The sequence below is a fragment of the Dendrobates tinctorius genome, unplaced genomic scaffold (assembly GCF_039654945.1).
Source record: "Dendrobates tinctorius isolate UK_male_01 unplaced genomic scaffold, ASM3965494v1 ptg000161l, whole genome shotgun sequence".
NCBI lineage: Eukaryota > Metazoa > Chordata > Amphibia > Anura > Dendrobatidae > Dendrobates > Dendrobates tinctorius.
In genome coordinates this window covers 5854020-5877830 of record NW_027361828.1, presented here as the reverse complement: position 1 = coordinate 5877830, position 23811 = coordinate 5854020, and the positions used below count along the sequence as shown (strand labels likewise).

The 23811-nt window shown below is 47.7% G+C and overlaps 1 protein-coding gene across 2 annotated transcripts in view; it reads right to left on the bottom strand.

Moving 5' to 3' along the window:
- GAB1 (GRB2 associated binding protein 1) overlaps nucleotides 1-22983 on the bottom strand; it is a 164513-nt gene extending 141530 nt beyond the window's left edge. Inside the window, exon 1 of one of the 2 annotated variants that reach the window (XM_073549783.1) lies at nucleotides 22319-22983. In XM_073549783.1, coding sequence (XP_073405884.1) covers nucleotides 22319-22423 — 105 coding nt within the window. In that variant the 5' untranslated portion in view covers nucleotides 22424-22983. The remainder of the gene's footprint in view (nucleotides 1-22318) is intronic. The other variant, XM_073549784.1, reaches the window with a different exon arrangement.
- Between the last annotated feature and the right edge of the window lie 828 nt (nucleotides 22984-23811).

The following is a 23811-nucleotide window of genomic DNA, read 5'->3' as shown; positions in this document are numbered from 1 at the left end:
ATCGCTGTTAGCTCCTTTACATTAGAGGAGGCCTCTATTTCATTCTCCCGCCACCAGCCTTGTACCATGTGCTCCTCTAGGTGGGCTCCCCAACCTAAGGGGCTGGCATCTGTGGTGAGTATCTTGGAGGGAGTCACCCACCACTGTACTCCCTTCGATAGATTGGAAGGAATTAACCACCATTTTAGGGATTCAACCACCTCGGACGATAGGGATATCTTCCCTTCCAGCCGCCCCTGCAGTCTATCTCCTGCAGAATAGCCCACTGTAGTTCTCTAGAGTGGAACTGAGCCCATTGCACCGCTGGAATGCATGATATTAGTGACCCCAGCAAGGACATGCCCTGTCTCAATGATATTACGGGTCTTCCTGTAGCATTCTGTACTTTGTCGATTATGGCCATTACTTTGGCGTTTGGCAGAAAGCACTCCTCAGTTACGGAGTCTACTTGCAGGCCCAAAAACCTTTGACAGGTCACACTGTGAAACAGAATTCCCCACTATGAGTAGGTCGTCTAAATAAGGGACAACTAGGGTGTCATTCAGCCTTACATATGCCATTACTTCCAGCATTAATTTGGTAAATACCCGAGGAGCCATGGATAGCCCGAATGGCATTGCCGCAAACTGGAAATGCTGAATCCAACCTCTGAACCAGACTGCTACCCGCAGGAACCTTTGGTGCCCTTGATATATGGGGAGATGGTAGTAGGCGTCCTTTAGGTCCAAGACCGCCATATAACACCTGGGAAACAAAAGCTTTATTGCAGACTTAATCGACTCCATTTTAAACGACCTCAGTCTTAGGAAGGTATTAAGTTTTTTTAAATTTATTATAGTCCTGTAAGAGCCATCTGGTTTTGGGACTAAGAATAGAGGAGAATAAAAGCCCATCCCTGTTTCGCCGTCTGGGACCTCCACTAGAACCTGTTTAGATAGCAGTACCGCAATCTCCATCTCCAGTGCTTCCTGCTGAGAACGGGACTTCATAGAAGTCAATAAGAAGGAGTTCGGTGGATACCGAACGAATTCTAATTTTAGGCCTGATGATACAATACTTAGGGCCCACGGGTTTGATGTCACCTTCATCCATTGGCGGCTGAATCTTAATAGCCTGCCACCTACCGGTATAACGGTTTTATCGGGATCTGTCTCCTCTGAAGGGACGTTTCCCGAATAGGTTGCCTCTTTGCTTGGGGTCCTTATTTCCCCAGCGATCCTGGGGTCTAAAGTCTTTCTTTTTTCCGAACGGCGGCTTCCTGTAGGCCCTGCTGTTGAACGGAACATACGGGTTAGGGAACCCCTTTTTCCTCTCCCCCGCTTTTGTCAAAATTTCATCCAGTTCTGTACCAAACAGGTACTTACCCTGGCAGGGTATAGCACACAATCTAGTTTTTGTTTGTGTGTGTCTCCTTTCCACCCCTTCAACCATAAGGCCCGCCTGCCTGCATTGGTCAGTCCCGCGGCTCTAGCCGACAACCGGAGAGAATCCGCAGAGGAGTCGGAGAGGAAGGCCGCTGCTCCCTTAATGAGGGGCATAGAGGAAAGAAGCCTACTCCTGGCTACTCCACTTTTAATATTGTCCTCCAAGTCGTTCAGCCACACCAACATAGATCTTGCCGTACATGTGGCTGCTATTGCGGGCTTAAAGGCTGCCGTACAAGCTTCCCAAGATCTTTTGAGGAATGTATCGGTCTTACGATCCGAAGAATCAGCCAAAGTTCCCGAATCCTTCACTGGCAAGGAGGATCTACGGGAGGTAGAGGCCACTGCCGCATCCACCTTGGGGGCTCTCGACCAGGCTGTTAAGTCCTCATCGTCAAAGGGATACTTACGCTTTGACGTTAAGGGGAGGAAGGTCCTCTGACCTTGTTTCTCCCATTCCCTCTTAACTAGGTCTTTAACAGCTGGGACCACTGGGAATGCTCGGACCTTTTTACGGGAGATACCCGCAAACATTATGTCCTGAGGGGTTTTGGGGTCCTTACTCTCCGGCAACCCCATGGTATTTCGGACAGACTTCACAAGATTACTGACACTGTCCGTGGGGAAACACGTCTGATCCTCGTCCTCTGAGGAAAGGTATTCCTGGGACTTATCGGAATCTAGTTCTCCGGTATCTGACGGCGACCTGGACGCCAGCGAGACTCCTCCTTTAGGTGAACGTATTTCTCTCATGGAGGAGTGACCCCCTAGACTACTGGAACCGCCTAAGGCCCGTAGTTCCTCTCTTATCAGTGCCCGGATATCCTCCTTCTTCCGTGAGGATTCCTCCTGCAAGGCCTCCTCAAGACATGATTGGCATAATCTCTTTGGGTGGCCATCCGGGAGGGGCTGCGAACATAAGGCACACTCACTATGTTTCGCCTTCTCTGTTCTTTTAGCCTAAAAGGGGTATGGACCAGAAGGAGAAGGCTATCAATTATCTAACCTGACCAAAAAACACTCACCCGTGAATTTCGTCAGCAACTACCGGCTGCGGTGTCCGGGACCCAGGCTGAGGCGAGGCATGGGACGACTTCTTTTCCTTACGTTTCTTCTCTAACGGCTCATCTTGTCTGGAAGGCCCAATGGATTCCTTCCTAGAGCTGCCACTTCTTCTGGTGCTATTGGATCTCCTCGTAGCACTGCTCTGTCTACTGCCAAGTGGGGATACCACTAGCTGACCTAATGGGAGCGAAGCTGAGTCATCTAAGGACGACATGACTGCGCACTAGCGCTGTGTCTGTGGCTTCCTTTTAAAGCCTTTGCTATAGCTGCTCCTCTTTTTTTTTTTTTTTCCACCATTTTTTTTTTTTTCTTTTTTCAGCCACTACTGCGCATGCGCGGGCGTTGTCCCGCGGTCTCTGCCTTCAGCCTGAACCCGGAAGTCCTCCTCCACTTCCGGGTTGCCTCTCCTGGAGCGCTGGGTCACCGCAAATAGTGATGCGGCCAGCGACACCGCGCGTCTGCGCCCCCCTCCACGCACAGGGTCCTTCTCCTGCCAGGTATGACTCCCAGCAGCGCCGCTCAGCACACACCGCACAAGCCCTTCTGCCACACTGGGAGGGGGGGGGGCGCCGGTCTCCGTACGCCCGATGGCGTTTGTAATGCGTCCACCCCCTCGGGGGGGGGGGGGGGGGGGAGGGGGGGTATAGCCATCACCCCAGTGAGCTTTGGCACCACTTTCGCCTCCAGCCTCACCTGCATTACGCCAGCTCTGGGGGGGGGAAATACACCTCTCCGCCCGACGCTGCCTCCGGTCCTGGGGCCCCTGCTGCTCATATTATGCAGGCAGGCGGCTACCAGACCAGGTATCCTCTTCTGCGGGTTCCTTCCTAGGAACAGGAAACCAAACTGAGGGAGCGAGGGGGACCGCCCCATTTATCTCTCTGTAGGTTTCCTGTTCCTGGGGCGGATCCCCTCTCTCAGTGGGTGCTGTCGTGGCGAAGAGGAAAAAATGATTTTTTCATTTTCACGTCTCTGCATTATAAACTTCTGTGAAGCACTTGGGGGGTTCAAAGTGCTCACAACACATCTTACATACGTTCCTTGGAAGGTCTAGCTTCCAAAATGGGGTCACTTGTGGGGGGTTTCCACCGTTTAGGCACATCAGGGGCTCTGCAAACGTAATGACGACCGCAGACTATTCCATCAAAGTCTGTATTTCAAAACGTCACTACTTCCATTCCGAGCCTTGACGTGTGCCCAAACAATGGTTCCCCCCCCACATATGGGGTACCAGCGTACTCAGGACAAACTGGACAACAACTTTTGGGGTCCAATTTCTCCTGTTACCCTTGTGAAAATAAAAAATTGCGGGCTAAAAAAATCATTTTTTGAGGAAAAAAAAGATTTTTTATTTTCACGGTTCTGCGTTATAAACTTCTGTGAAGCACTTGGGGGTTCAAAGTGCTGCTCACCACACATCTAGATAAGTTCCTTGGTGGTCTAGTTTCCAAAATGGGGTCACTTGTGGGGGGTTTCCACTGTTTAGGCACATCAGAGGCTCTGCAAACGTAACATGATGCCCGCAGACCATTCGATCAAGTCGGTATTTCAAAACGTCACTACTTCCCTTCCGAGCCCCGACGTGTGCCCAAACAATGGTCCCTCCCCACATATGGGGTATCAGCATACTCAGGACAAACTGGACAACAACTTTTGGGGTCCAATTTCTCCTGTTACCCTTGTGAAAATAAAAAATTGCGAGCTAAAAATTCATTTTTTGAGGAAAAAAAAAAGATTTTTTATTTTCATGGCTCTGCGTTTCAATCTTCTGTGAAGCACTTCGGGGTTCAAGGTGCTCACCACACATCTAGATAAGTTCCTTGGGGGGTCTAGTTTCCAAAATGGGGTCACTTGTGGGGGGTTTCCACAGTTTAGGTACATCAAGGGCTCTGCAAATGTAACATGATGCCCGCAGACCATTCCATCAAAGTCTCCATACCAAAACGTCACTACTTCCCTTCCGAGCCCTGACGTGTGCCCATACAGTGGTCATCCCCCACATATGGGGTATCAGCGTACTCAGGACAAACTGGACAACAACTTTTGGGGTCCAATTTATCCTAGTACCCTTGTGAAAATAAAAAATTGCCAACTAAAAATTTTTTTTTTAGGAAAAAAAAAAGATTTTTTATTTTCACTGCTCTGCATTATAAACTTCTGTGAATCACCTGGGGGTTAAAGTGCTCACTATGCATCTAGATAAGTTCCTTAGGGGGTCTAGTTTCCAAAATGGGGTCATTTGTGGGGGAGCTCCAAAGTTTAGGCACACAGGGGCTCTCCAAACACGACATGGTGTCCGCTAACAATTGGAGCTCATTTTCATTTCAAAAAGTCAAATGGCGCTCATTCCCTTCTGCGCCCTGCCGTGCACCCAAACAGTGCCCCCCCCCCACATATGGGGTACCAGCATACTCAGGACAAACTGGACAACAACTTTTGGGGTCCAATTTCTCCTGTTACCCTTGTGAAAATAAAAAAATAGCGTGCTAAAAAATCATTTTTGAGGAAAAAAAATGATTTTTTATTTTCACTGCTCTATGTTATAAACTTTTGTGAAGCACTTGGGGGTTCAAAGTGCTCACTACACATCTAGATAAGTTCCTTAAGGGGTCTAGTTTCCAAAATCGTGTCACTTGTGGGGGAGCTCCAATGTTTAGGCACACAGGGGATCTCCAAACGCGACATGGTGTCCGATAACGATTGGAGCTAATTATCCATTCAAAAAGTCAAATGGCGCTCCTTCCCTTCCGGGCCCTGCCGTGCACCCAAACAGTGGTTTATGACCACATATGAGGTATCGGTGTACTCAGGAGAAATTGCCCAACAAATTTTAGGATCCATTTTATCCTGTTGCCCATGTGAAAATGAAAAATCTGAGGCTAAAAGATAATTTTTGTGAAAAAAAGTACTTTTTTTTTTTTTACGGATCAATTTGAGAAGCACCTGGGGGTTCAAAGTGATCACTATGCATCTAGATAAGTTCCTTCGGGGGGGTCTAGTTTCCAAAATGGGGTCACTTGTGGGGGAGCTCCAGTGTTTAGGCACACAGCGACTCTCCAAACGCAACATGGCAAGCGCTAAATATTCCAGCATATTTTCTATTCAAAAAGTCAAATGGCACTCCTTCCCTTCTGAGCCCTGCCGTGGTTTTTGACCACATATGAGGTATCGGTGTACTCAGGGGAAATTGCCCAACAAATTTTAGGATCCATTTTATCCTGTAGCCCATGTGAAAATGAAAAAATTGATGCTGAAAGAAAATTTTTGTTGGAAAAATTAAAATGTCCTTTTTTTCCTTCCATGTTGCTTTAGTTCCTGTGAAACACCTAAAGGGTTAATAATCTTCTTGAATGTAGTTTTGAGTAGCTTGAGGGGTGCAGTTTTTAGAATGGTGTCACTTTTGGGTATTTTCTGCCATATAGACCCCTCAAAGTGACTTCAAATGTGAGGTGGTCCCTAAAAAAAATGGTTTTGTAAATTTTGTTGTAAAAATGAGAAATCACTGGTCAACTTTTAACCCTTATAACTTCCTAACAAAAAAATATTTTGCTTCCAAAGTTGTGCTGATGTAAAGTAGACATGTGGGAAATGTTATTTAGTAACTATTTTGTGTCACATAACTCTCTAGTTTAACAGAATAAAAATTCAAAATTTGAAAATTGCGAAATTTTCAAAATTTTCGCCAAATTTCTGATTTTTTCACAAATAAACGCAAAAATTATCGATCTAAATTTAGCACTAACATGAAGCCCAATATGTCACAAAAAAAACAATCTCAGAATCGCTAGGATGCATTGAAGCGTTCCACAGTCATTACCTCATAAAGGGACACTGGTCAGAATTGCAAAAAATGGCCAGGTCATTAAGGTCAAAATAGGCTGGGTCATGAAGGGGTTAAATCACAGAGATACGGCACACAAAAAACTTGATAACTAACATTTCCCACATGTTTACTTTATATCAGCACAATTTTGGAACCAAAATTTTTTTTTGTTAGGAAGTTATAAGGGTTAAAAGTTGACCAGCGATTTCTCATTTTTACAACATCATTTTATTTTTAGGACCACATCACATTTGAAGCCACTTTGAGGGGTCTATATGATAGATAATACCCAAAAGTGACACCATTCTAAAAACTGCACCCCTTAAGGTGCTCAAAACCACATTCAAGAAGTTTATTAGCCCTTTAGGTGAGTCACAGGAATTTTTTTGAATATTTAAAAAAAAAAAATGAACATCTAACTTTTTTTCACAAAAAAAAAAAAAATACTTCAGGTTCAATTTTTTTTATTTTACCAAGGGTAACAGGAGAAATTGGACTGCAAAGGTTATTGTGCAATTTGTCCTGAGTACGCTGATACCTGATTTGTGGGGGGGAACGACTGTTTCGGCGCATGGCAGAGCTCAGAATGGAAGGAGCGCCGTTTGACTTTTTCAATGCAAAATTGGCTGGAATTCAGATCGGACGCCATGTCACGTTTGGAGAGTCCCTGATGTACCTAAACAGTGGAAACCCCCTACAAGTGACCCCATTTTGGAAACTAGACCCCCCAAGGAACTTATCTAGATATGTGGTGAGAACTTTGAACTCACAAGGGCTTTACAGAAGTTTATAACGTACAGCGGTACAAGTAAAAAATCATATTTTTTCCACAAAAATGATCTTTTCACCCCAATTTTTATTTTCCCAAGGGTAACAGGACCCTAAAAGTTATTGTGCAATTTGTCCTGAGTATGCTGATACCCCACATGTGGGGGTAAACCACTATTTGGGCGCATGGCAGAGCTCGAAAGGGAAGCAGCGCCATTTGACGTTTTTGGCTGGAATTGAGATCGGACATCATGTCGCGATTGGAAAACCCCTGATGTAACAAAACAGTGGAAACCCCCCACAAATGACACCATTTTGGAAACTAGACCCCCTAAGGAACTTATCTAGATGTGTGGTGAGAACTTTGAACCCCCAAGGGCTTCACAGAAGTTTATAACATAAAGCTGTACAATTAAAAATTCATATTTTTTCCACAAAAATGATCTTTTCACCCTCAATTCTTATTTTTCCAAGGGTAACAGCACCCTAAAAGTTATTGTGCAATTTGTCCCGAGTACGCTGATACCCCACATGTGGGGGTAAACCACTATTTGGGCGCATGGCAGAGCTCGGAAGGGAAGCAGCGCCATTTGACGTTTTTTGGCTGGAATTGAGATCGGACACCATGTCACGATTGGAAAACCCCTGATGTACCTAAACAGTGGAAACCCCCCACAAATGACACCATTTTAGAAACTAGACCCCCCAAGGAACTTATCTAGATGTGTGGTGAGCACTTTGAACCCCATATGTTGGAGAAAACTACTGTATGGACACACGTCAGGGCTCGGAAGGGAAGTAGTGACGTTTTGGAATGCAGACATTGATGGAATGGTCTGCGGGTGTCATGTTGCCTTTGGAGAGCCCCTAATGTACCTAAACAGTGGAAACCCCCCACAAATGACCCCATTTTGAAAACTAGACCCCCTAAGGAACTTATCTAGATGTGAGGTGAGCACTTTGAACCCCCAAGGGCTTCACAGAAGTTTATAATGCCAGGGCATGAAAATAAAAAAATCGTATTTTTCCCACAAACATGATCAATTAGTCCCCAATTTTTTTATTTTCCCAAGGGTAACAGGAGAAATTGAACCCCAAAAGTTGTTGTCCAATTTGTCCTGAGTACGCTGACACCCCATATGTGGGAGAAAACTACTGTATGGACACACGTCAGGGCTCGGAAGGGAAGCAGTGACATTTTGGAATGCAGACTTTGATGGAATGGTCTGCGGGTGTCATGTGCGTTTGGAGAGCCCCTGATGTACCTAAACTATTGAAACTCCCAACAAGTGACCCCATTTTGGACACTAGACCCCCCCCACGGAACTTATCTAGATGTGTGGTGAGCACTTTGAACCCCCAAGTGCTTCACAGAAGTTTATAACGCTCGGACGTGAAAAAAAAATCATTTTTTTCCACAAAAATGATATTTTTGCCCCCAATTTTTTATTTTCCTAAGGGTAACAGGAGAAATTGGACCCCAAAAATTGTTTTGCAACTTGTCCTGAGTAGGCTGATACCCTACATGTGGGGGTAAAACACTGTTTGGGCGCATAGCAGAGCTTGGAAGGGAAGGAGCACCTTATGACTTTTTCAACTCAGAATTGGCTGTAATTGAGATCAGACGCAATGTTGCATTTGGAGAGCACCTGATGTGCCCAAACAGTGGAAACCCCCAATTCTAACTCCAACCCGAACCCCAACACACCCCTAACCCTAATCTCAGCCCTAACCCTAGCGGAAAAATGGAAATAAATACATTTTTTTTAATTTTATTATTTTTCCCTAACTAAGGGGGTGATAACGGGGGGTTTGATTTACTATTTATGGCGGTTTTTATTTTTGGCAGCTGTCACACGCTAAAAGACGCTTTTTATTGTAAAAATAGTTTTTGCATCACCACATATTGAGAGCTATAATTTTTCCGTATTTTGACCCACCGAGTCATGTGAGGTCTTATTTTTTGCGGGACGAGTTGATGTTTTTATTGGTACCATTTTCGGGCACGTGACATTTTTTGATCGCTTTTTATTCCGATTTTTGGGACGCAGAATGAACAAAAACCAGCGTTTCATGAATTTCTTTTGGGGGAGTGCGTTTACACCGTTCCTCGTGCGGTAAAATTGATAAAGCGGTTTTATTCTTTGGGTCGGTATGGTTACAGCGATACCTCATTTAGGTCTTTTTTTATGTTTTGTCGGTTTTATGCAATGAAAACTATTTTATATAAAAAAATAATTATTTTTGCATCGCTTTATTCTGCGAGCTATAACTTTTTTATTTTTTCGCTGATGCTGTGTGGCGGCTCGTTTTTTGCGGGACAAGATGACGTTTTCAGCGGTACCATGGATATTTATATGCGTCTTTTTGATCGCGCGTTATTACACTTTTTGTTTGGCGGTATGATAATAAATCATTATTTTTTGCTTCGTTTTTTATTTTTTAAGGGGTTCGCTAAAGGGGTTAACTAATGGGACAGTTTTATAGGGCGGGTCGTTACGGACGCGGTGATACCTAATATGTGTACTTTTATTGTTTTGGGTTTTTTTTATTTTCAAAAAATGAATTGGGGAATATTTTTTATTTTTTTTATTTTTTTTTTTTACTAATTTATTTGGCGATTTTTTTTAAATTATTTTTACACTTTTTTTTTTTTTTTTTTTTTACACTTTATTACATAGTCCCAGGTGGGACATCACTGTCCTGTGACAGATCGCTGATCTGTCACATCACAGATCACTGTGACAGATCAGCAATCTGTCACAGGCAGTGCACAAGGCTTCCTCATGCCTGCGCTTTGCAGGCACTGAGGAAGCCAGCTTCCTCCAGGCCCCCGAAGGCCCCCGTCGCCATCTTGGATCCGGGGGCCTGGAGGAAAGGAGTCCCCTGCAGCAGCGCTGCACATTGCGCTGCTGTGGGGGGCTCAGGGAAGCACGGAGGGAGCCCCCTCCCTGCCGATGCTTCCCTTTAACTCCCGGTACACCGCGATCATGTTTGATCGCGGTGTGCAAGGGGTTAACGTGTCGGGGGCGGTCCGTGACCGCCCCTGACACATAGTGCCGGGTGTCAGCTGTGATAATCAGCTGACACCCGCCCGCGATCAGCGGCGCTCACCACGTGGGCGCCGCTGATCGCGCTAGACGTACTATCCCGTCCATGGGCATAGGGGCCCAGGTCCCATGGACGGGATAGTACGTCTGATGTCAGGAAGGGGTTAAATACATGAAGGCATGTCAATTTGGAAAATTGCTAGAACTTTAAAAAGGTATACTCAAATGCAGGTCATGAAACCATCAATCATGAAGATGAAACAGGCTCTCATGAGGACGACCCCAGGAAAGGAAGACCAAAAATTACCTCTGCTGTAGAAGGTAAATTCATCAGAGTTACCAGTGAGAGAAAACCCTAACTGACAGCACCTCGAATCACAGTCCTCAAATCATATAGCGCTTGCCGAATAAGCTACAACGGGAACCCGGCTTCCTGGATCGCGCCAGCTGAACAGCTGATCGTCGCCACAGCTGAATGTATCGTGGCTGTGTCACAGTCACAGCACATACATGAACAGCCTGTGTGTTGGGCTCTCCATGCATGTGCTGTGACACAGCTGCGGCACATGCAGCTGCGGCGGCGATCAGCTGTTCAGCCGCCGCGATCCAGGAAGCCGGGTTCCCATTGTAGCTTATTCGGCAAGCGCTATAGATTCACAGTGTTTCCTTCCTGATGTGCAGCCATTCCAGGACCTTAGGTATCCATGGTTACGATCACTCATAGTGACAGTTAGCTAGTTGCTAGTGGTCATAACCATGGATCCCCAAGGTCCTGCAATGCCCTGCACATGAGGAAATAGACATAGTGAATCAGAAGAACTATATACTACATTTCTAATTTGAGGTACTTACTAATATTATCATTATAACACCTACTACATATTGGGATGGGATCTTGGAGATGGGAATACCCCTTTAACATTAACTGTAAACTTCTGTGTTCCTTAGGCATTTACAGAAAAAAAAAAAAAAAGTCTAAAGGCTCCCATGCACAGAATAAAGTCGGCACCGTCAAAAGGGCGCATGCGCTGGCAAAAGCATACCAGCGCACGGCCTGCGTACCCAATGCTAATGATAGGGTACACATGTCGCATGCAGCGTCATGCGCCCATAGGAGGAGCTGACCGGAGGGGCGCGGCAGGGGGCGGAGCTGCACGTCAAGTGTGAGAGTAGCCTTAGGGAAGAGAAAAGTCACTACCTACAGTCTGGCAGCAACTCTCCCATACTGAACAAAGGAGCGCTCCTGTGTATAGTGGAGTTGGGGACAATAGCCATCAGTCAAACAATCACTTTGTTTAGCCGACAGCTATCTAATGTGTATGAGAGAGATTAGACATGTGACATCCAGTTAATACTTTGCTTCTACTATGCATTTAACCATTTTGGATGAAAACTGTCAGAAGGATCAACCTTCCCAAGTCATCTGCCATATTTTCTGGACTAAAAGACGCACCTTTTTCCTCCAAAAATGTCAGGATGTGCTCTGGCTCACAGCTCTCTGGCTGTGGATTTGGAGATGGAAGAGCAGCAGCGGCAGAGCAGTGAGTCACAGGTGGCAGGAGCCAGCAGCTGCGGCTAACTCCTGTGCTTGCTGCTAAAGAGAAATGAATATACACTGCATTCCATGCCCATGGGAGTGGAAAGCAAGTGAATATCATTTTCTCTTTAATAGCAGACATGCTGTTAGTCGCAGCAACAGGCTTCCTGCAGTTGCCGGGCTTCTGCATGTCCCTGCTACTTAAGGGAAAGAATATTCACTGCTCTCCACTCTCATAGGCGTGGAATACAGTTAATATTCATTCCCTTTAGTAGCGGGATACACGCAAAAGTCCGCAGCTGCGGCTAACAGCGTGTCTGCTATTAAAGAGCAATGAATACTCACTACTCTCCACGCACATAGTCCCACCATGGACAGCAGCGAGTATTACGGCAGCTGGCTCTGCATGTGAGCAGCGCATGACGTCACTGCCATGCGATGCTTACAAGCACAAAGCAGCTGCTGGCATTGGAACAAGATGCTTCGAGGGAGAGCAGGAAGGCAAGTATAAGGGTTTATGTTTTTTTTATATTTTTCTGAAGGGGGGCATGCCTACCAGGATAAGGATGAGAAGGACCATGCATACAATGCAACATGTTGCATTTTATTGCGTTCGGCGAGCACGTCAAAAGGACGCACGCAGAGGCATCCACATACAACACATGTCTCTGCGTACACAATGTTAAAGATAGGTACGCAGGATGTATGCGGAAGTAGGTGGAGCTTAAGGAAAGAAGTCCGCAGCACCACACTGCGGACACAAACGCTAATGTGAACCTAGCCTTAAGGTACTGTCACACTTAGCGATGCACCAGCGATCCCGACAACTATATGGATCACTGGTGCATCGCTAAGTGGTCGCTAGTGAGCTGCCACACAGGCAGAGCTCACCAGTGACATAGCAGCGGTCAGGGGTCGCTACTTACCTGTCAGACGCGGCGATCCGGACGTCCTCCCGCCCGCGTCCACGCGTCGCTCGTCTCCATAGCAGGAAGCGCCCGACCAGAAATGGTCAAAGATGTTCTCGCGCGATCAGCGATAATCAGCGGGGGAGCCGGTCGGAGGTAAGTATCACATATAGCAATATCGCTAGCAATATCGCTGCTACGTCACAAAACCAGTGACGTTACAGCGATATTGCTAGCGATATCACTTAGTGCGACGGGCCCTTTAGTCAATGGTTAGCAGATATCATGTCATCAGTGAATTCCGTTTTCTTTGACCTATGCCATATGGGCGGCTCAAGAGAGGATCCTTGTGACAGATTCCCTTTATGAAGTGGTAAATGTGAAGATACAGATGAAAGCAACAGGTATAACTAGGAAGTGGCTAAACAAGACCTTTGAAGTAACTCAATGTCATATTCATCTGCGATTTAGTTTTATACACAACCTCTCAAATGCTTTCATTTTCCTTTTATTTTACTTTGGATTAGCCAGCATCATACATAGGCAGCCAACCTGAGCAAGGCAAACTCGGTGGAATCTCAAAATCCTACCTGCTGTATCAACCTACAGTCAAACTGATCAATATATAAGGGTCATGCAAGTAAGCCTATAAAAGTTATCGTTAAATAGCAAGTAACCAAACGGCCATCTAGTCTCAGTCGCAAATACCACCTGAATTAGGAACAACACTATTTGGTGCAAAAATCCGTTTAGTAACAGATTTCCTTGGCGCGAGTACTTTACGCCCTCCTCCTAAAAGAAATATATTCTTTTTTATTAGTTTCTTAAGGACTCCGGGACTGAAACAAAGAGGCCAGAAGAATATCCACAGACAAATAGATATGCTGCAGAAATGGCACAAGTTAGCACAGTAAAAACGTCAATAATTCTTTACTAACAATTGCAATAAACCCAACAGCGGATTTAGTTTCAGTAAAGTGACCACAGCTCATCATTAGGTAACAATTGAAATCCTCGTTTAGAATATATAAATCAAATATCACGGCAGCCAAGATGTTGTCAGCCCAATCCTGCTAGGATACTGTCAGCTTGTGGAATGCAGCACAATGGATCGGAGCCAAAGCTCGAAATTTCAGCAATGAAACAAAAGCAAAAACTCTCTCAGAGTTCAGACTTCCACTTATGTTTTCATACAATGTAACATGTAGGCTAAAGACCTGGCAAACAAATCCAGAGTCAATGATTTTGGATGGCTTTGTGTGGCAGCTTGTGTTCAGGCCCATCATACTGCAATGTGCTGATAATTGCAGCAAATATAATGCCCTTAGATTACATTCCCAAGTTTCAAATAGGCCGAAGATTTCCAGCTGTGGATTTGCATGCAGAAAAAATGTCTGCATATTACAGCAGCACTGAGAAAGTGATTGAGTACCCTCATTCAAACATGGCAGAGAAAACCCAAACAGCAACCTGTGCCAATGTGGATTTGAAGTCTGACATCCACAGAATAAATTGCCACGCTGCAGTGGGAATGTCATCCTATGCAAAGCAAGTGATCAAGGGCAAGTTCACACTAGAGTTTTTTTCAGCAGCAAAACCTGATCTCTTGCAGTAAAGAAGCAGCAGGAAAAAAAGGATGTTTTCCCTTGTTTTTGATGTGTTTTTTGTGGCGGTTTTGGTATGCTAGATTTGTCTCGTGCGCATGCTGATGAAGTTTAGTGTTGGAAAAAAGTCCTATTCCATGGAATGAGGTTTCGGCACAAAAAAAAAAACAAAAAACGCAGGAACACTTGATCCCTGCGTTTTTGGTGCGTTTTCTCACCATTCAAGTAAAAAAGGTGAAAACCGCTGAAAGACGTGATATGCTTTGTCCAAAAACGACACAAAACACAAAATCCTGATGACACAAAAATCCAATGTGTGTGCATGAGGTTTCTGAAATCTCATTGGCTTTGCTGGTACTGTAAAAAGCAGCTGAAAATTAGCATAAAAACTCCTTGTGTGAACTTAGCCTAAGGGCCCCGTCACACAGAGACTCACCAGCGATCCCGACAACGATATCAACTTGCCAGGATCGCTGGTGAGCTGTCAAACAGACGGCATCACAAGCGATGCCAAGCGCGCGGCGTCACTGTGTAATAATAATAATAATAATAATAATAATAATAATAATCTTTATTTATATAGCACCAACATATTCCGCAGCGCTTTACAGTTTAACAGTTTCAAAACACAAGTCATAAGTAACAACGCTAACAATACAATAATTAAAGCAAAATAAGACGAAATAAGACGACCCTGCTCGTGAGAGCTTACAATCTACAATGAGGTGGGGGAGATACAAAGTACAGGTGTGTATTTACAATGAAGGTCCAGCCATCTTGCGGGAGTGAAGGATGGATGGAGATAGTGAATGGGCTACACACGCACACTTACACAGAGAATGACTTTGATTAGTGAATGTGATAGGCCGCTCTGAACAGGTGTGTTTTGAGGGAGCGCCTAAAACTATGCAAATTGTGGATAGTCCTGATTTCTTGGGGTAGAGCATTCCAGAGGATAGGAGCAGCACGGGAGAAGTCTTGGAGTCGGGAGTGGAAGGTACGGATTAGTGCAGAGGTTAGTCGAAAGTCGTTTCCAGAGCGCAGCGATCGGCTAGGCCGATAGACAGAAATGAGAGAAGAGATGTAAGGGGGTGCCGCACTGTGGAGAGCTTTGTGGGTGAGAACAAGTACTTTGAATTGGATCCTATAATGAATGGGCAGCCAATGTAAGGACTGGCGAAGAGCGGACGCGTCCGAGTACCGATCACCCAGATGGACGATCCTGGCCGCTGCATTAAGTATGGACTGGAGAGGGGATAGTCGAGTGACGGGGAGGCCAATTAATAGAGCGTTGCAGTAATCCAGGCGAGAGTAGATCAATGCAACAGTGAGGGTTTTTGTTGTTTCCATAGTGAGAAAAGGGCGGATTCTAGAGATGTTCTTTAGGTGTAAGCGGCAAGAGCGGGCAAGGGATTGTATATGGGATGTGAAGGAGAGATTGGTGTCAAACATAACACCCAGACAGCGCGCCTGCTGCCGGGGTGTTATTGTGGTACCACCCACGGAGAGGGAAATGTCAGATTTAGGGAGGTTAGTAGACGGCGGGAGCAGAAGAAGTTCAGTTTTGGAGAGGTTGAGTTTCAGATAGAGAGCGGACATGATATTGGAGACTGCGGACAGACAGTCACTGGCGTTCTGTAGTACAGCGGGGGTAAGGTCGGGGGAAGACGTGTATAGTTGTGTGTCATCAGCATAAAGATGGTACTGAAAGCCAAATCTGCTGATGGTCTGTCCAATTGGGGCCGTGTAGAGAGAGAAAAGAAGGGGGCCAAGGACTGAGCCCTGAGGTACCCCGACAGCAAGAGGAAGAGGAGATGACGTGGAGTCAGAGACAAAACACTGAAGGAGCGGTCAGAGAGATAGGAAGAGAACCAGGAGAGTGCAGTGTCCTTAATGCCTAGTGACTAGAGCCTAGAGAGTAGGAGATGGTGGTCAACAGTATCGAAAGCTGCAGATAGGTCAAGAAGAATGAGCAGAGAGTGGTCACCGTTACGTTTTGCTGTCAGAAGGTCATTGGTCACTTTGATAACTGCAGTTTCAGTCGAATGTAGGGGGCGGAAGCCGGACTGTGAAGGGTCTAGAAGGGAGTGAATGGAGAGGTAACGGGTAAGGCGGGAGTTAACTAGGCGTTCCAAAAGTTTAGAGATGAAGGGGAGATTGGAGACTGGTCTGTAGTTGTTTGTGCAGGATGGGTCGAGGGCAGGTTTCTTTAGTAATGGAGTAACGATGGCGTGTTTGAAGGAGGATGGGAAAATGCCAGAGGAGAGGGAGAGATTAAAGATTGTAGTTAGGTGGGTTGTGACGACTGGAGAGAGAGACTGGAGGAGATGTGAGGGAATGGGGTCGGTAGTGCATGTAGTCGGACGAGAAGAAGAGAGGAGTCTGGAGACTTCTTCTGTGATGGGATCAAATGTGGAGAGTGAGCCAGGGGAGATGCAGGAAGGGATGGGAGTCACAGCACTTGGTGGTTGGGAGCAGATTTCTTGACGGATATTAACTATTTTTTCTGTAAAGTGGGAGGCCAGGTCATCAGCACAAATGTCTGTGATAGGGGCTTGTGCTTTTGGCCTGAGGAGGGAGTGAAAAGTGTCAAAAAGTTTCTTGGGGTTGTTGGCTAGTGAGGAGATCAGGGTGGTGAAGTAGGTCTGTTTGGCAAGGTGAAGGGCAGCGTTATAGGTTCTTAACATAAATTTGAAGTGTATGAAGTCTTCTGGTGTGCGGGTTTTTCTCCATAGGCGTTCAGCACTCCTGGAGCATCGCTGGAGAAGTTGAGTTTGCGATGTGAGCCAGGGCTGTTTTACTCTGTGTTTGGAGGTTCTGAGGGTGAGGGGAGCTACTTGGTCAAGGGTGCTTCTAAGAGTGTCATTGTAGTGATGAACAGCCAGATTAGGACAGGAAAGAGGAGATTGGGGACAGAGATGAGTGTAGGGAATCTGAAAGTGTCTGAGGGTTAATAGCTTGTAGATTTCTGACTGTGTGGTAGGTAGGAATGAGCTGGGGTGGGCGAGGATTTGTGAGCGTGAAGGAGAGAATGTTGTGGTCAGAGAGTGGAAGCGGTGAGTTGTTTAGGTGGGAGATTGAACAGAGCCGGCAGAAGACCAGATCAAGGGTGTTACCGTCCTTATGTGTCTCAGAGGTTGAAAGCTGTGAGAGGCCTAGAGAGGTGGTTAGTGATAGAAGCTGGGATGCAGATGTGGAATTAGGGCTGTTAATGGGGATGTTGAAGTCTCCCAGGATGAGGGTTGGTAGTTCTGAGGACATGAAGTGTGGCAGCCAGGCTGAAAAGTGATCAAGGAAGTGGGTGGGTGAGCCTGGGGGCCGGTATATGACCGCTACCCTGAGGGAGAGGGGACGGAAGAGCCTGATGGTGTGGACCTCAAAAGAAGGGAATAAGAGTGATGGGACTGGGGGGATGACCTGGAAAGTGCATTGTGGGGACAGGAGTATGCCAACTCCACCACCAGGTCTGTTTGTGGGTCTCGGGGAGTGAGAGAATTGTAAGCCACCGTAGGAAATGGCAGCAGGAGAGACAGTGTCAGAATCCTGAATCCAGGATTCAGTGAGGGCCAACAGATTAAGGCTGGTTTCACATTCGCGCTTTTTAAGCGCACGCACGGCCGGGGGTAGCTCCGCCCCCGAGCCGGCTCTATGCCCGGCGTGCCCGCCCCTTCCTTGTAGCGCCGCCTCCTAGCGCACAGCGGCGCCTGCGATCGGCGCACCCTATCTTTAGCATAGGGTGCGCAGATCGTGCGCAGGCCGTGCGCTAGTTGCGCTTTGACCTGCGCTGCGCACTTTTGACGGTGCGCCGTGCGCGCCAAAATCCGAAAAGTTTGATTTTGGCGCGCACGGCGCACCGTCAAAAGTGCGCAGCGCAGGTCAAAGCGCAACTAGCGCACGGCCTGCGCACGATCTGCGCACCCTATGCTAAAGATAGGGTGCGCCGATCGCAGGCGCCGCTGTGCGCTAGGAGGCGGCGCTACAAGGAAGGGGCGGGCACGCCGGGCAGAGAGCCGGCTCGGGGGCGGAGCTACCCCCGGCCGTGCGTGCGCTTAAAAAGCGCGAATGTGAAACCAGCCTAAGAGAGTTGTTCAGAAAGTAGTTGTGTAGGAAAGGAAGCTTGTTACAAGCAGACCGTGGATTCCAGAGGGCACAATTAAAAGATTGAGATGAGGGAGTGCAAGTAATGTTAATCAGATTATTGTGGTTTCGATATGAGGTAGGGTAAGGGTTGAGGTTGGGGGATGGTGGACCAGGGTTGGGGGAGATGTCCCCTGAAATCAGTAGGAGAAGGAAGATAAAGAGCCAATAGTTGTTGGAATTGTAAGTAGTTTTTTTCTGCGATGTGTTTGGGCAAGATGGGCTGAGGTTTCTCAGGAAGGTGAGGAGTGTGTGGGAGCTGTACATGGGAGAAGGAAGTATAGAGGGGCTGATGTGTACGAGTCGTGATGGAGGGGGGATAGGGTGATGAATGTGGATGGCAAGGGAACACAGGAGGATAAAAGTAAAGCACATGGTTAAAGGGGAAGGCAAAGTGTGGGTTACCTGACTCCTGCCCTGACTAACTGCCATGTATAACTGCCGTTTTGCTGGATGCTTATCTTCTGTGATGCTTTGCTTATGGGATGCTTGCGTGCTGTACCCCACACTGTGTACTTTAATTACCAGCGCGCTGATGCAGGGAGCTGGTAACTAAGGTACACATCGGGTTTCTAAGGGGCGTGCGTCACTTAGAAACCTGATGTGTACCTTGGTTACCAGCTCCCTGCATCAGCGCGCCGGTAACTAAGGTACACAGAGGGTTTCTAAGCACCGCCCGATGCTTAGAAACCCTGCGTTTACCTTAGTTACCAGCACGCTGATCGCTGGTCTCCCGCCTGTCACACGCAGCGATGCGTGCTGGCCAGCGGGAGATCAGCGATCAAAAAAATGTCCTGGCCATTCCAGGACGATCAGCGATAACTGGCAGGGGGGCCGGTCGCTGGTCAGTGTCACACACAGCGATCTCGCTGGTGAGATCGCTGTTGCGTCACAAAACTTGTGACTCAGCAGCGATGTCGCTAGCGAGATCGCTGTGTGTGACGGGGGCTTAAGGGTGCAGAAATCAGCTGCTAACTCATGTTAAGTGGGCATTCCACAGCAGATATGGCACATGCAAGTGAACCTATGGGGGACCTTTGTGTTCTTCTGACATTACACTATTTGTAATATTTATTGTGAGTATTATTGTATAGTGTATTCTAAACAGGAGGGAAAAAAAAAAAAAAAAAAAGCTTTTTTTTCCCCCCACTGGCTATTCAGTGCGGATGCTTTGGCAATCCATTGCTGACACCGCTGCTTCCCTATCTGACTGCCAACATCACTTCAATATCAGCATGAAAGTAATGATCAGATGACTATTCCCCAATACTCCGAATGGCAGGTATTGATTTTCTGTTACTGTACATATCCACAAGCCTTGTTTCCATGTACATGAGGCTACTGTATGCCCAGCTATCAGTCCTCTACTGTGTGCAGGAATCTGCCCGCTCAGCAAACAGCAAGTGTTATGTGAAGCCTCCTGAGCACGCTGCCAGCCAGCATTCCCTCACACTACTACTCATAGGAGCAGACTGTTTTGAAATCGAAGTCTTCACTGTGAACAACAACCAGCACACACTACAAACACAAGCAGCGTTCCCTCCCGCCCCCCAGGAACAACAACTGGCACACATCCCCCTCCCCCCATAGGTGGCATGCATCCCGCCTGGAATTTAGAATGGAATGTGAAATGCATGGGTCACAGTTCTATTTGCAGCACATGGTGTTACGGAGCATTCAATACGAAACCATGCGGAAAATACACGTTAAAGGGGCACCCAGGATTTAAATATTCAATTTATCAGGCAAAAGTCATAACTTTTCAATTGGTATACCGGTAACAAAAATAAAATTCCGTGTTCCTGGATTTTGCAATTCCTTCCTTGTTACAATGTCCACCGTTTCTCAGCGCAACTAGTCACATTAGGAGAATGTTATGGGACTTAAAGAACAGCTTGGGGCACCATAATAGAAATATTTATGAAGAGGAACAGCCCCTATCAGTGTCTCACAAGACACGTCACTGGTTTGCTGATTGTCGAATACCGTATTGAATAATGTCCCAGAGGAGCACTGCATGGCTTATAAGACTCCTCACACTGGCACGCCACAAGGAGGAATGTTACCCCTTAGACCCCAGTCAGAAGCCACTCATGCAGAAAAATCAGATCTCATGGTTTGCACCAAAGAGGAGCAACACCATGAAACATGTCTGCAAATCGAGATTCTGATTTGGCTTTTACCCCAAGTCATTTGACAAGGCTAGTTAAAGGGATGATTTTGACTTTTAGGATTACTACTTCCAATAGGTGGCGCTATAGAGTTCGAGAGCACTTCTTCTCTGAAGAGGCAACTTGCATGATTTGCTGACTGTGACGCTAATTTAGAATTTGTTTCTATATTCTACTGAAAAACCAATTCTGTGTGAGTTAAATAAAAGTAGCTGAGCAACTCCCAAACTACATAAAGCCGCCATTTGTAGCGTGCAACGTGGACCTGCTACAATCAAAGCAATAAGTCATTGGCCAAACAAGTAGATGTGCCATACCACACCTGTGGTTGGGATCCCCAGCTCATAGCACGGGGTTCTGGTGTACAAATACTGAACAGTATGAGGTTTACAACAAGCCATTTCTAGGAACATCCTGCACCACTTCTGCCAACATACTCAAATCATTTATCGGATGTTTCTGATGCGCTTTGAGACGCAAGAGAAAACAATGGCAAGTGTTAGCACCAGATACAGCCCTAGTCATGGAAGTGCTGGGTGTCCACTGGTCAGTCTGAAAACAGCACGAACTGGGCCATATGTTCACGGCTAGGTGACGAGATGACGGTAATCATATATACCATAATAGTAATCACAAACACAGACCCTAATAAACACTTCTCAGTATAGATGGCCATACACATAAGGCCAATGCCAGCCAATCCCACAGATCAAAGCGTGACTGGCAGGTAACCTGTGTATGGTGCCTCCCAACTCTGCCCTGACAGTACACGTATGGGGGGTGAAGGACTGCAGAGTTGGATTACGGCCCCCATAATCAGATCATGTCGGGGAGAGAAGGATAGGCGCTCAAGTGTATAAACGAGTCAGGGGAGACAGCCATCTCATATGTATGGCCAGCTTTACCGACAGCAGTGGGCGAAACAGTGGACATATGACGGCTGGCTCACTCCAGACTATCCACTCATATGAACAGGCCAGGAGCAAGCAAGAAAACACCGCTTTGTCAAGTGATGGGAGTCTGTGTGCAGAAAAACGATTGGCAACATGTGCACGTGCCATGCCGGACACTGAGGTCAGGAAAAGATCCACACGCCATTGGGAGTGGGGGTGTCCACATACATGTACAGAGCTGCTTCGGAGATTCAAGAGCAGCTGGAAACAATGCGTTACTGGAGAGGGGTCCACAAGCCATCCCAAACAACATGCAAGTTGAGGGGTGTCCACGCGCCGCGCCGCGCAGGCAGGGACTGGGGTGTCCACGCGCCGCGCAGGCAGGGACTGGGGTGTCCACGCGCCGCGCAGGCAGGGACTGGGGTGTCCACGCGCCGCGCAGGCAGGGACTGGGGTGTCCACGCGCCGCGCAGGCAGGGACTGGGGTGTCCACGCGCCGCGCAGGCAGGGACTGGGGTGTCCACGCGCCGCGCAGGCAGGGACTGGGGTGTCCACGCGCCGCGCAGGCAGGGACTGGGGTGTCCACGCGCCGCGCAGGCAGGGACTGGGGTGTCCACGCGCCGCGCAGGCAGGGACTGGGGTGTCCACGCGCCGCGCAGGCAGGGACTGGGGTGTCCACGCGCCGCGCAGGCAGGGACTGGGGTGTCCACGGGTGGGTTTCCACGCGCCATCCCTGGCAGTACCGCCGTCCTGATTGACTACATCTGTCACCACCTTGTGACTGTAGATGCTGCACCTGAGCCGTCCCAGCTGCTGTGAGGCTAGGATGCAGCGCATGCTGGGAGCAGTGGTTCCCCAGGCAGCAGCACACAGGTAGCACCCCATGGCGCAGCCCCCTGCCCCGCACACAGGAGGCCTCTCCTCCTCTCCATACTTACAAAGCGCTTTAACTTTTTCTCCGGCGGAGATTTCCGCAGCCATCCCGAGCACACCACCTCTCCGCCGCCGCCCGCTCCGCCGCCGCCTCCCGAGCTCATCATCATGGTTCTCCTCAGTGTCCTGAAGGACCCGGGCTCACAGCCGCCTCCGCCCCCGATCCTGGGAAACTTCAGGGAAACTTTCAGCCCCTATCACTGGAGACGGCTCCGGGGACTGAGCGGTGGATCGCGCCCCTCTCCTCTCCCGTCAGGAATCGCTGGGCGGTCGATCGGTCTCTTCCGCCTCGTCTTCCTTCGGCCACAAGTTTCCCCCCAACCCCCTCTGAATAACAGTGGACCGGTCTTCCCCTTTGCCTGGACCGTGGAAACGGAGCCGTGAACTAGCCCGGGCGGGGGTGAGCCGTGCTATGTCCCGTCTGCTTGAGCTATCGCACGGGATAAATTATGGGAGAGACACATTTTTTTTTTCTTTCCCAACTGTGAATGTGTTTGTTCCTCCTTCTCCCTGTTTTCTTTTCCCCTCCTCTTCTCCTCCGCCCCTCGGTGTCAGCGCCGTCCCGCTCCCTCCCAGCGGCGGCCCCGCCTTCTTCTTCCCTCAGGAGCCGCGCGCAGTGCCTCAGTCAGTGCGCGTCACCTCAGCGTTACCGGCTGCGCTCTGCCGCGTCACACGGTGCGGCCACACTGTCCCAGAGTCACCTCATTGCATTCCTGTCCAGTCATTGCGACTGCGAGCTCCATAATGTGCACCCTGCAGGCAGTGTCTAAGATATGGCTGTCCTGGGAATAGGGCGCTCACAGAAGTCCCAACATTCGGGTTTGGCCATACAGCCGACTTCATTGCATTCGGGGGTGTTCACACTGCGTTTGTTTCTTGCGGTTGCATTGCACAAGCTTTCGAGGTTTTTTTTTATACACTTCAGACTTCCAAAAGACACCAAGTGGATAAAATAAGTGACGTGGCCATGACTACTCCTCTTTGGTCAGACCTCATCTGGAATACTGTGTCCAGTTTTGGGCACCACATTTTAAAAAAGACATCAACAAACTGGAGCAAGTTCAGAAAAGAGCAACCAGAATGGTGACCGGTCTGCAAACCCTGTCTTATGAGGAAAGGTTGCAGGATTTGGGAATGTTTAGTGTGCAAAAGAGAAGACTGAGAGGAGACTTAATAGCTGTCTACAAATATATAAAGAGCTGTCACATTGTAGAAGGATCAACTTTATTCTCATTTGCACAAGGAAAGACTAGAAGCAATGGGATGAAACTGAATGGGAGGAGACACAGATTAGATATTAGAAAAAACTTTTTGACAGTTAGAGTGATCAATGAGTGGAACAGGCTGCCACGAGAAGTGGTGAGTTCTCCTCCAATAGAAGTCTTCAAACAGAGGCTGGACAGACATCTGACTGGGATGATTTAGCGAATCCTGCTTTGAGCAGGGGGTCGGACCAGATGGCCCAGGAGGTCCCTTCCAACTCTATGATTCTGGTGGT